At 40.3% G+C, this 14,225-nt stretch overlaps 1 protein-coding gene across 2 annotated transcripts in view; it reads left to right on the forward strand.

Moving 5' to 3' along the window:
- PFKM (phosphofructokinase, muscle) overlaps nt 1-14,225 on the forward strand; it is a 122,932-nt gene that overhangs the window by 83,054 nt on the left and 25,653 nt on the right. For both annotated transcript variants that reach the window (XM_075851917.1, XM_075851916.1), the window contains exons 6-11: nt 3,371-3,560; nt 4,685-4,850; nt 7,813-7,857; nt 8,125-8,233; nt 8,381-8,476; nt 11,010-11,102. In XM_075851917.1, the coding sequence (XP_075708032.1) occupies nt 3,371-3,560; nt 4,685-4,850; nt 7,813-7,857; nt 8,125-8,233; nt 8,381-8,476; nt 11,010-11,102 (699 nt within the window). The remainder of the gene's footprint in view (nt 1-3,370; nt 3,561-4,684; nt 4,851-7,812; nt 7,858-8,124; nt 8,234-8,380; nt 8,477-11,009; nt 11,103-14,225) is intronic.

Genomic DNA, 14,225 nt, shown 5'->3' on the forward strand with positions numbered 1-14,225 from the left:
TATATTTGATGGCTTAGGTGGCATTGGTGTTTGCAGTGTGCTGTCGCCATTTTCTTGTGTGCTGTATAAATTTGCAGTCGCAGCCGTTCTTGCACCTGTATACACGTTTTTGTTTCATTTTGTTGGAATGTGCTGTTCAAATGTTTGTGTTTTATGTGACTCCAGCACCTTTCAGTGAAATGCTTCAGTGTGCTATCTGTTTTTTTAACGGATAGCACACTGACCCATTCATTTCTATGGGGCCATGCAAACTTCCATTATTTTAACGGTTCCGTGCGTCCGTTCTGCGAAAAATCGAACCGGTCCTACTCCTGTCAGTTTTTCATGGATCACTCTTGGCCTTTCTATTCATTTGGTCCGTTAAAATAACGGACCGCACACGGAAGCCATCAGTGTGCGGTTCGTGCTTCACAGATTCATGATTTAGGGCCGTAGAAATAGCAACTGATGTGTGCTTGAGGCCTAAGACTGGCATTTGAAACACCATCCTATATAACTAGTACACGCGGCAGATTTTTCCACTGCCGGTGATATTTTATGCTTCTGGCTATGATAACTATAGCTTTATTGCCTCTGTCATTGAAAGTGGGATGTATAGATCATTCTGCCGATCCAACCAGTTTACAAAGGGGCAGACTACTTTGCCACCATGCCTCATGTGCCAGGTAGGTTTAGTTGTTTCCTGAAAGTTCATTGAAATGAATGGGTGTTCCTCAGGAGATGTAGTTCTTACTCGTCTTGGAGTTCAAAATTGAAAATGGAGTTAGACTGAAATTTTATATCTGTGGTAATGGCTAATGCAAGTATTAAGGCTTTTCTTCTCATTAGCACTGTTCTCCGTTCCATCGGGTCTGCTTTACTTTTTAACGGCAATAAGAAAATAGTCTGCAGCGCTATTCTTGCCATCATAAAAAGAAAACCCAACAGAAACCTGACGGACCCATTATAATTACATATGAAGCATCAGGATTCCTCATGATTCGTTTCAAAACAGATTTGTCAAAATGATCATGACTCCATTAAGAATGGAAGCCTTGACACTAATGCGAACAGATGATAGACTGGTTATCCACAGCACTCACTTGATCGGAATACAGCTACTCAATTTCAGCTGGATGCAAATTCCAAGTCCAGTGATCCCTCCTGGACAATCAATTGTAGCAAAAAACTTGAGGACAGCATCCGTATGGCAAAAGTAAAAAAGTGTTTATTAACACATCCCAATATCAATAGTGCTACGTTTCGACCCTCATGCTTGATAAAGACTCCTGCAGGGTCGAAACGTAGCACTATTGATATCGGTTGTGTTAATAAACACTTTTTAACTTTTGCCATACGGATGCTGTCCTCAAGTTTTTTGCTACTAATGCGAACAGAGACATTCAATCGTAGGCTGAGAAATTGCGATACACTGACCATTGCAGTACTGTACAACTTCTGCCTCTCAGTCTACTATTGACTCTTATAATAAGCACCTAAAGGCCCTTTTACACGGCGTGCCAATGATCAAGCAAATCATCACGATCATCGCCCTTTGTAAACAGGGCAACGATCAGCCGACTGTTCGTATTATTCATTAGCTGATCATATAATTTATGCTGCACAAAATATTATCGTTGTCGGCAGCACATCTCCCTGTGTAAACACAGAGATGTGCTGCCGACATGATGGAAATGCATGGGGACAATCGATCGTAATAACAATGGCTTGTCCCCATACATTACTAATCATAGCCCCTTGTAAAAGCCCTTATCAATGAGCTGTCTGGTTAATCAGCACTCGTTTTTATGGCCAAAATTGGCCTCTGATAAAGGACCCTAATCTAATGTAAGAATAGTTAAAGGCCTTATTGCACGGAGACAACTCTTTTGTAAATAGAAACCAGGTTGGCGATCAGCTGATCAATGTGTGTCCGGATTCTCTAACCCCCAATGGGGTAAGCCTCATCTGGCCATACATTTCTCCTGCAGTGGCTGCTGTAGGGAAAATGTAGCAATATATGCCGGTCATTAAGATGAATGTCCTACAATGGCTTTAACTCATAAAGGATGTTCCAGAGCGGGAGACCCCACTCTTCAGGGTCCATATGCCCTAATTGGGCATATAGAAAAGGGTTTCAGTCTGAATTAAATTGATTGCCAATAGGCATTGCACATTCACAAGCAAATATTGGCCAAAACACATAGACTTAGGATTCAACTGTCATTATACCAGGCTTCATGTTCAAGTAATGCCTGTAGCATTATTTGGTCCTGGCACTGTAAATCTTGCTTTTCTTAGGAGTAACTTGGGGTTTCAAGTAGAGGGACCCCTCATCAATTCCCAAGTATGAAGTATGGTGGTAAATTGGTCTTCCACTTGATGGCATCCTTTAGTTGCACATTAATGAGGGCTTGCAGCAAACCTTTTGTTATCATAGCCAAAAACATAAGAAGAGAAATCTAGATTTTGAAATGCAATAGTTTGCTGAAATACCCCTAGTGTTGTAGCTCTCAGTGATAATAATGGTACAAAGCCAGCCTGGGCATTTCTGCACTCAGGGCTAGTTACAGAGAAAATGGGACCCTGGGCAAAAAGTAGGTCTCCCCGCCAGCCATTTTTAAGATTTTTTTTTTTCTTGTGGTTTCAGCCCACATAATATCACCATATACTGCTAAGGTAATTCTGCCATATATAGCCCACATAATGCCATGTTAGTGCCCAAATAATATGCACTGTAGAAAAAATTCTCCCTTAAGGGGTTGCCCATAGAAACAAAAACACGACCATTGCTCTTTTAATATAAATGTAAAACACTTACTAATAAGATTCCATTAGCAAAGATGGCCAGATCGCCCAAACGGAGGAGTGGTCACGTGATCCCCGATTTTTAGTAGGTTTTGACAAAGCTGTGACACATTTTCACCCCCTCCCATTATTGCTAATGGAAACTCATTTGTAAGTGCTTTAGATTTATATTAAAATAGCCATGCTCATGTTTTTGTTTCTCCGGACTACTGATTTTAAAGTGCTACATAATACTGCAATTTAAATTCCCAAATAATATTAGCAGTAAATAATACTGGGTGGTTTTAATTTGCTTCTGCTACTTGTTCATTGTGTCATAATGGAACCTCCTTGAACGTTGCCTAGATTGGACTGATTCGTCACCTGCTATATTTATAAGCAGTCATTTCCCTGGGAATGTCAGGTAAGTGCACATTCAGGCCAATATATCCTGTCATGTTAGGATGTTTTATGATTCGTCTCCTCTATATGGACAAAGGTGTGCACCATTGTTATTCACTAATATCAGAAAGGTGACATCATACAAGCTTCAGTAATCGATTGTTCTTTTATTTGACTTGTAACTACCTTTACATTTTTATAGGGCGGTACAGTGATAGGAAGTGCTAGATGTCAAGATTTCCGGGCTCGAGAGGGGCGTCTTAAAGCAGCATACAACCTAATTAAAAATGGGATTACCAACCTGTGTGTTATTGGTGGAGACGGCAGCTTGACCGGAGCAGATACCTTCAGAGCAGAGTGGAGCGGACTACTTGCTGACCTAGTTAAAGCAGGTAAATTTATGTAAAATTTAAATCCTTTCCAAATCACGTGGTCTGCCGAATGGTTTAATTTTCATTTAAAGAAGTTGAATAGAATAGGGAGTGCAGTTAAAGATAATACAACTGAGAGGAGAAATGGCATGGGTCTTCCCCTTCTCTGCTGATTGAAAGACAGATCCGCATACAAAGCTCAATGGCCTTTTAAATTGAGCTGTCAGGCAACAGGTCACTAGTAACCAGCATATCTCCGATTACTCAAATCTTAAAGCAGTTGTCTCATCCGAGACAAACCCTTTCAGAATGCGGCCCCCGGGTTGATCAGTTGATCGCCCCAGGATCCTGCTCGCAGTATTCCAGCAAACAGCTGGTTTTGCCGGGGAAAGTTCGGGCCAGCCAGGCATTTTCTCTGAAGTGTCATTGCAGGGGAAATGTAGTATTACGTGGTGACCATTTAGAAGAATGGCTGTCTTTGTAATACAAGGACGACTCAATTCCTCCAGAACAGGAGTCACTCGTACAGAACGGCTCTCCGTTCTGGCTCATAGAGGGGCGTCCAGAGCAAGGAAAACCCCAATATGATGTCCACATATCCTATTAATGCATATAGACTAGGGTTGTCTTCATGCGACAACCCCTTTTAAGGCCTATTTCGGAGTGATTATAGCGATAAGTAGCCAGTATGAATGCTGGAAAACATAAATGATAAAACTATAATTTATCATTGATCTTGATCAATGGTGCCACCTTAAAAATGATTATTATTGGCAGCACGATTTGTAAACGCCGCCTATAGCATCATTTACAATCGCATTGCTTAAGATAGCTTGGCAACTGTGACAATTATCAGCTGGCTGGAAATTTCTTCCTGCCAACTGAGAGGATCGTACTGATGGAAATAATGTGTAATGGCAACTTTATTAGCACTGACTTAATGCAAAGAACAGGCGAGGCTTGTCAGGACTAGGGCTAGATAACATCTTCTCTTGAATGAAGTATTGAAGTGGCCACCACACAAATGTGCCATGTAACCTAAAAAATTTTACTGTTCTTGGCAAAGAAAAATTAAAATTTCTATAACTGAACGAAAATGGAAGGAAAGGAAAAGGTGAACTTTTTTTTAACTTTTTTTTTTCTAGGAAAAATTACTTCTGATGAAGCCAACAAGTCTAGTTACCTAAATATTGTTGGAATGGTAGGTTCCATTGATAATGATTTCTGTGGAACAGATATGACAATCGGAACGGATTCTGCTCTTCACAGAATTATGGAGATAGTTGATGCCATTACTACAACCGCACAGAGGTAAGACTGAAGATGAGGACATTATTAACAGAATTTGTCTTAACATAAGCAAACTACTGTCATCAATGGTACCATATTTGCCTGCAGTCTTCAGGAAAACTCATGAAAAGGTCCATTTTTGTTTTTTATCTGCTGGAATAGCCGCATGGTCTCATGCCTCCAGCCCAGATAAACCTAATAATCTGGTCTCTCATAAGATTATCATTGGGCTGCATGTTTTCCTAGAGGATATCTACTATCAAGTCATTTTTTTTACTTCTCTATGTTCATCTGATTATCTGGGATGCTTGATATGCAGGTTTCATGCATTTCAGACATAAGGAATATTGTTCTGAATACTATACTACTACACACATTGAACAGCAGCATTTTCTTTAAATGCAGGGCCCTATTCACACCAAGCATACACCATTTAGTAGGATTACTCCCATTTTGGCTTAATACCTGAAAGACCGTCATCTAAACTAAACAATCTATTAAAGTACAAAAAAATAAAGAAATTAAACTGATAAATCGGCTTTGATATTAAGCTCTACCTTTGAGCGAATTGCACCAAAGTTTCTGATAATAAAGCAAAATAGCAGCAGATAAATCATCCCCCCTCCCCCAGCTCCTTGCAGGTGCTGTCCGCAAAATACAAGAAAACATGTAATCTGTGGATGGGCAAGCTTGTCTGCAGCTCTGCTCACTCCATAATTGTTCCAAAATATATTTGAGGTTACTATGATAAGATATTTTTGAATCTCTAAGGATGCCCGTACACAATGCGGCTAAGCCACGGTAACTGCCACGCAGCCGAGAACAGTGTCTCGGCCATGCAGCAATTATCACTGGCTCGGCCACATAGTATATGAGCACCCTTATAATGCTATTCCCAAATATATCCAAGTTGGTTACAGTTAAGTGCTTAAAGGGAATATTCCCATCTTAAAATGTTATTGGATATTGTTAGGATATGCCATAACATTTTGATCTGTGGAGTTTTGACCTTTGGGACCCCCTCCCGATTCTGCAGAGTGGTGCTCCCTGCCACCTGTTCATTAGGGAACTGAACCCGAACTCCATTCAAGAGAATGGGGCAGTGTTGTATATCTGTGCACAGGCTAGCTGGTGTCACTGTGCAGGGAAAATCTGTGAAGTTGTCACAATTCTACTGAAAGGGGTTATCCGGGATGTGAATTTTTTAATTTTTTATTAGGGGCTGAAAATTACATTAATTAACCAAAAAAACAATACTTGCCTATCGTTGACCCGGCAATCCAGCGCTGGCGCTCTGGCGGCACTCCTGGTGGTTATTTGACATGCACCGCTGCAGCCAACCTGAGTGCTCAGCAATCATCTATTGTATGTCTGGAATTATGCAGTGAGACCCCCTGAGCCCTCTGATTTGGCTGCAGCGGTCACGTGCTGCGTGCATGTAAACAACCACCGGGAGTGCCACCGGAGCGACAACGTTAAAATGCCGGGGGCAAGGATAAGTAAATATTGCTTTTTTGCTTTATTTAATTTGAAACCCCTAATAAACACATGGAAACATGATCATTGTGTATGGCTAAACTGAAATGATACCATCTGTTTGTATACACATTAAGGCCTCATTTACACGAGCGTAATATACGCGCGTGCGACGCGCGTGCTTTTCACGCGTGTCGTACGCACCTATATTACTCTATGGGGCAGTTTAGACGATGCGTGAATTTTGCGCAGCGTGAGTGCGTTGCGTAAAACTCACGACATGTTCTATAATCGTGCGTTTTTCGCGCATCCACGCACCCATTGAAGTCAATGGGTGCGTGAAAACCACGCATGCCGCACGGAAGCACTTCCGTGCGAACTGCGTGATTCGCGCAAGAGCTGTCAAAAGGATGAATGTAAACAGAAAAGCACCACGTGCTTTTCTGTTTACAAACATCCAAACTGAGTGTCAAATTAGAGATGAGCGCACCGAACTTCACCGGGTTCGGCCGAACTCGTTTTGACCGAACCCGGCAAAAAATGTTCGGGTACGTGACGTCAGGAGACAGTCACTGCCCACGGTGCTGAAAGACTTAAACTGTTTCAGCACCATGGACAGTGACTTTCGATCACAATATACATATACGTGTAAAAAAAAACAGAAGTTCGGACTTACCGATAAGTCCCGGCTCCTTCCTCCAGTCCGACCTCCCGTGATGACAGTTCAGTCCAAGTGACAGCTCCAGCCAATCACAGGCCAAGCACAGGCTGCAGCCAATCACAGGCTGCAGCGGTCTCATGGACTGCCGCGTCATCCTGGGAGGTGGGGCCGGACGACAAGAGAGGGACGCGTCACCAAGGCAACGGCCGGGAGACCGGACTGGAGGAAGCAGGCAGTTCATGGTAAGTTTGAACGTCTTTCTTTATTCACAGGTTGGTGTATATTGTGATCGGCATTCACTGTCGAGGGTGCTGAAAGAGTTACTGCCGATCAGTTAGCTCTTTCAGCACCTTGGACAGTGACGGGCGTCGACTAGCCTCATCTCTATGATGGCGGCTGCGCGAAAATCACACAGCCGCGCATCATACACGGATGACACACGGAGCTGTCAAGTGCCTTTTGCGCACGCAAAACGCTGCGTTTTTTGCGCGCGCAAAACGCACACGCTCGTGTAAATCAGGCCTAAAAGGGCACTTTATCAGGGTTATCACAAACCATTCACATTCTCCTATCTTTTGAATCGGTGTAACCAGGGATTGATGATGGACATCCAGGTTTTGCATATAAGTGTACAAACCAAGAACCACAGACTTGGGCATTAAAATGAACAGTCCTTTAATTTAAATTGGACTTTTTGTCACATGTTTCTGTAATTGACCCATGAATTGTAAAATCATTATGTCCAGTATACAATTCAGAACAATATGATAAAATCTATCCACAAATCAAGATGTGGAGTTATAAAAGACTTGCATTGAATTTTATGTATTTCTTTTTGTTTTGCAGTCACCAAAGGACATTTGTCCTAGAAGTGATGGGCCGGCACTGTGGGTAAGTCCTTGAACATACATTTTTAAACCTTCAATTTTGCTATATCCACACCTTACATTAATTAATGAGAAATGAATGTATTTAATAGTCATATTATATGGTGAAGTCATAAAAAACAAAGGGCCCCAAACCATTCACTATTACCTCCATTTGCACTAATAGGATATATGGTAGGAGTTGACCACAGATCCATTACATTTGAACACATTCGATGTCTAGTGACACTGTATAGGGTATAAAACATTTAGAGTTTTCGTCATCTTCTAGGTACTTGGCTCTGGTAACTGCCCTTGCATGTGGAGCAGACTGGGTTTTTATTCCAGAATCCCCACCAGAAGAAAACTGGGAAGAACATCTTTGCAGAAGACTGAGTGAGGTATCTGAAAAGTCTTTTTAAAATACGATTTTCTAATCCGTTTCTCAACATAATAAACAAAGATAAAAATAAACCCGTATTTCTTCAAAATATAGCTATTACACCACCCTCTGCTGGTCAATATGCTAATGACACTTTTATTTTCAGACTAGAGGCCGTGGTTCAAGGCTGAATATTATAATTGTTGCTGAAGGAGCAATAGACGTGAATGGCAAAGCCATCACATCAGAAGATGTTAAGAGTGTAAGTAATACTGCTGAAATGCAATCCGTTATTTATTTTCATTATAAGATATATAGGCTACTATGTGTTCTCCAACCAGTGGCTCTCAGGATCCCTGCATGTGAATCCCCAACTGTTTGCAGCTCGAGATACAATTCTTCATTAGCAGCACCAGGGTGGTATTCGCATTATTAGGACTTGGTACTAGGGTCAAAACTATATCACTGGCAGTTAACTTTCTAAATCATCCCGTGAATCCTTTGCATAGAAAAATGCTAATCACTGGTTTAAAGTCATTTGCAGTGTATCCAGCATAAAAAAATACCTTTCATATTTATTTATTTTTCTTCCCTGTGTCCCCCTTGGTCCTGCTTCTAATCTGTGCTACTGGGGAGGGGCTCTGAGCAGAATCTGTATCGCTCTCCCTCTGGCAGCTGACAATATAGTCCCAGTATGTGCAGGTTTCATATCAGCTGTCAGGGTGCAGAGCTTTACAGTCCTAACAAGCTGAGAGGTCTTCTCAGCAATACTGTCATGCTACTGCAGAGACTTTGCTCCTTCCCTGACAAGCATTTCAAAAAGCTATTTCCGTTGGGAGACAGGGAATCACTATTTAGAGACCTAGCTATGGGGGGGGGGGGGGGTGACTGAGCATGCGATTCCACCAACAATCAGCTCATTAGGTGGATGTGTAAATTGCTATACACTTTGAACACCAGGTGGTGTCATACTATGTAAGTACATGTGATATCTCTTCACTGGATTGTTTTTTTATAACTGCATGTAAATGGCAAATATTGTTTATTTTTTTTAATCTATACAATGAATATGATATTTAATGGCTGGACAACCCCCTTAAAAGAGTTGTCTATTTTGGGCAATCCCTTTGTTAGAAGCTTCTCCTAAAATTAAACTGATCGTAGGTTGTCCTGCTTACGGGACCAATTGATCTCAAAAGGCAGTGTGGTGCAGATCCTCCAAAGCGACAGATCCCCTTTGTTAAGTTTAAAGAGGCTCTGTCACCACATTATAAGTGGCCTATCCTGTACTTGATGTGATCGGCGCTGTAATGTAGATTACAGCAGCGTTTATTTATTTAGAAAAACGATCATTTTTGACGGAGTTATGACCTATATTAGCTTTATGCTAATGAGTTTCTCAATGGACAACTGGGCGTGTTTTACTATATAACCAATTGGGCGTTGTACAGAGGAGTGTATGACGCTGACCAATCAGTGACCAATCAGCGTCATACACTTCTCTCCATTCATTTACTTTGCACATAGCGATATAGCTATATCGCTATGTGTAGCCACATACACAAACACTAACATTACTGCAGTGTCCTGACAATGAATATACATTTCCTCCAGCCAGGATGTGATGTGTATTCAGAATCCTGACCACTTCTCTGGGATTTACAGCACAGCACAGCGAGATCTCGCTGTAAATGACAGCTTACAGTGTAATCTCGTGAGACTACGCCTGCTGTGCTGTAAATCACACAGACGCTACAGAGGTGGTCAGGATTCTGAATAGACATCACGTCATGGCTGGAGGTAATGTATATTCATTGTCAGGACACTGCAGTAATGTTAGTGTTTGTGTATGTGACTGCATATAGGGATATAGCTATATCGCTATGTGCTGTATAAATGAATGGAGAAAAGTGTATGACGCTAATTGGTCACTGATTGGTCAGCGTCATACACTTCTCTCCACAACGCCCACTTGGCCAAAAAGTAAAACCCGCCCAGTTGTCCATTGAGAAACTCATTAGCATAAAGCTAATATAGGTCATAACTCCGTCAAAAATGATAGTTTTTCTAAATAAAAAACACTGCTGTAATCTACATTACAGCGCCTCTTTAACACTAAATTTGTGCAATATTCAGGTTTGCGTTTGTCGATGCCTCCTATTTGTTTGACCTTTTCCATATTGACAGTACCGTGGCTATATAATAGGATACATATTTATCACCATTGGCTATATTCACACAGAGTTTTTTGACGCGGAAACCGCGCCGCAAAACTCGTCAAAAATGGCCCTAAAATGCCTCCCATTGATTTCAATGGGAGGCGGGGGCGGTTTTCTCCCGAGAGAGGTAAAACCGCCTCGCCGAAGAAAGAAGGGACATGCCCTGTCTTCGGGCAATTATGTCTCTGACCTCCCATTGACTTCAATTGGAGGCAGAGAAAGCGTATTTCGCGGTGTTTTATGCCCGCGGCACTCAATGGCTGCGGGCGAAAAACGCTGCGAAAATCAGCGTGCAGGGAGAGGAAAATCTGCCTCAAACTTCCAAACGGATATTTGAGGCAGAAATTCCACCTGCAAAAAACTCAGTGTGAACATAGCCTTTTTAGAGGGCATGCCCCAACTATTTTATTACATGCAAACTTTAACACTTCCATAAATTAAACCGGATTATAGTAAATAATATTTTGAGAACTATAACTTAAACAGTAGAGGATTCGCTCAGTTGACAATTCATAAAGAGAAAGTAATGATATTGCAGTATCGTTGTAATTCTAATTTGTCTTTTAAATTTAACAGCTAGTAGTAAAGCGCCTTGGCTATGATACAAGAGTCACTGTCCTTGGACATGTTCAGCGTGGTGGAACGCCTTCCGCTTTTGATAGAGTTTTGGTAAGAATAATCTTGGGAGATATTGATTTTGCAAGTACTGTAGTGAACGTCGCATATTTATGTTGTGAACGAACCCTAATTCTGTAAGAACATTCATTCCAGTGGATACAATTCTGTACATGGTCATGTAATGGACACACAGGTGCACAGATCGTTACAGTTACAGTATATGTAACAGAGCAGTGTCTTCTAATGATCCCAGCACCTGTGTGTCCATCACATGACCATGGACAGAATTTTATCCACTGGAAGTAAACAACGAATGTTCCCTCTGAATAACAACAAGCAGAGATCTTAAAAATCGTGAGGAATTAATACAGAAAATATATAAGAAAATTGTATAACTTTAACCCCTTAACGACGAACGACGGATATATCCGTCGCAAACAGGTGTTAGTTCCCACCCATGACGGATATATCCGTCGCCCTGATCGGATGGATGTTATACACAGCCTGGCTCCTGCCAGAATCGAAGCGAGCTCCGATTCCGCCAGTTTAACCGATTGGATGCCGCTGTCAAAAGCGACAGCGGCATCTAATGTGTTTGACAGAGGGAGGGAGCTCCCTCTGTCACCCCATTGGCGCCCCCAAAAATAAATCGCGGGGCACCAGTGGGTTACCATGGCAGCTGGGGGCCTAACAAAGGCCCCCAGGTCTGCCTTCAGCATCTGCCTATTAGCCCATGCCAGAGGCATGGCCTAATAGATTGCCTGTCAGTTTTACACTGACAGGCAATAATGCTTTGGTGTACGAAGTATACTAAGCATGGAATGGGAAGAAGCCAAGGGTTGCAGCAAAAATACTGCATTTGTCTGTAGCTAAAGGAGGTCTGGGATATCCGAATATTGTTGCTTACTATAATGCGGCTATTCTGGACCAATTAAAACATTGGTGGTTATATGATAAAAATAGGCGTTGGGTGAAGTTAGAAGCGCATATATTACACAGTTCAGACTTAAAGGATGTGTTGGGCTCTGTGAGGATGGGGGAATGCATATTGGGTAAATTATCCCCTACAATTAAAGCATGGGTGTGTCTGATAATGCCTCTGTTCTTCCTCTTAGACGTAGTATGGTTTCCTTAGCTATGGTGCAACGTTGTATACCTAATTAAAAATTTTCAGAATGGACTACTAAAGGTATTAGTTCATTGGAATTATTATACGATAACAATTTATTGTTACCCTATTCTATAATTTCTTCTAAATATGATCTAAACCCTAAGGATTTTTATAAATATTTTCAGTTGAGACATTTTCTTTTCACTGTTAAGTTTACAGTCAATGCCCCCACTTCTAATTATGAAAAATATTTTTATAACTCTAAGTTGATAACTAAAGGAATATCTAAAGCCTATGAGGCAATTCATCAGGATGAATCTTCTTTGCTTACCCTTAATTTTATACAAAAATGGGAATTGGAGTTGGGAGGTACATATAGTATTGAACAGTGGGAGGCGGCTTTTAAAATCTGTTCTAAGTCTTCCCACTGTGTAAATCATCTAGAAGCCTCTCGAAAATTGCTTTATAGATGGTACATGACTCCATACCGCCTATCCAAAATGTTTCCTATGGTGTCCTATATCTGTTGGCGATGCAACGCTTCTGTTGGCTCATTATTACATATTTGGTGGAGTTGTGATGTCATCGCTCCGTTTTGGGTAGAGATGCAACGAATGTTAACCACCATAATCGGTTTTCCGGTTCCTTGGGGACCAGAAGTAGCACTACTTTCTTTGAAATTAGAGGATATAGGCATTGAGGATAGTACGGTTATGGTACATGTGCTAAATGTAGCGAGAACAAGTATTGCTCAGAGATGGAAAAGCGCTTCTATTCCGTCTAAGGTAGAAATCTTGCACAAGGTTCAGTACAATTGTATTATGGAACATTTAATTTCCACAAGACTACATAAGACACAGGAATTTGTTTACAAATGGTCTAAATGGCTTGCTTTTAATGGCTCACAGCTTCCTTTATAGAAAGACCTCATAAAAGTGTATTAGGGTCCTTATGTATATTCTAAATCCTAGAGCAGGGACTTTATGTTTGTCTGTATGTTTTTATGTTTATTTATTTATTTTATTTTTTACATTGGAAAGGTGTAAAATAGTAAAAATGAAACTTATGGAAGTTCAACTCTGGTTACATTATTAATTAACGACACTATGATTATCTTATTATGTACCCAGTATGTTTCTAATACTGACTATTAGATTAACTTTAAATCTTTGTTTTTTGCGATCTCATAAATTTGTAAAAAAAAATTTAAATATTTCCAATGTTAATGTTTATTTTTGTATAACTTTTTCAAAAACCTTTAATAAAAATTGTGTTAAAGAAAAAAAAAAAAGTATACCAAAGCATTATATAAGCAATCAGGAGATCGCATGGTGAAGTCCCATAGTGGGACAAAAAAAATAATTTAAAACACTTAAATGAAGTTTATGAAAAATAAAGATTAGAGTAAAAATAAAACAAAACCACTTTTTTTCCCCAAAAAGTAGTTTTATTTAGTAAAAGTGTAAAAAAAAAAAAAAAGGAACACATACACATATATGGTATCACCGCGATCGTAACGACTCAAACAATAAAGTTAACGCATTAGTTAAATCGCCGGATGAACGGCGTCCAAAAAACCCCGCAAAAAAGCAATGGCAAAATTTCTTTTTTTCTCCCATTCATACCATAAAAAATAAGATAAAAGTTAATCAATAAGTCCCATCTACCCCAAAACAATACCAATGAAAACTACACCTTGACCTGCAAAAAACAAGCCCACACATTTTTTTTAAAGGGGGTTTTTGTTTTGCAAATGTAGGAAAACATAAAACCTCTACATATTTGGTGTCCCCATAATCGTGCCAACCCATAGAATAAAAGTAAAATGTTATTTATGCCACATAGTGAACAGTGTAAATTTATAACGTGAAAAACAATGCTGGAATAGCTGTTTATTTTAGGAAAGAATTGAAAATAAAGTTAATAAAAGTTAATCAATATATTATATGCACCCAAAAATTATGCAATTGAAAAAATATAACTCGTCCCGCAAAAAACAAGCCCTTCTACGGCTATGTTGACAGAATTAAAAAAAAAAAGTTACGACTCTTAGAATGCAACAG

Source organism: Rhinoderma darwinii, chromosome 2 (assembly GCF_050947455.1).
Source record: "Rhinoderma darwinii isolate aRhiDar2 chromosome 2, aRhiDar2.hap1, whole genome shotgun sequence".
NCBI classification, from domain to species: Eukaryota; Metazoa; Chordata; class Amphibia; order Anura; family Rhinodermatidae; genus Rhinoderma; species Rhinoderma darwinii.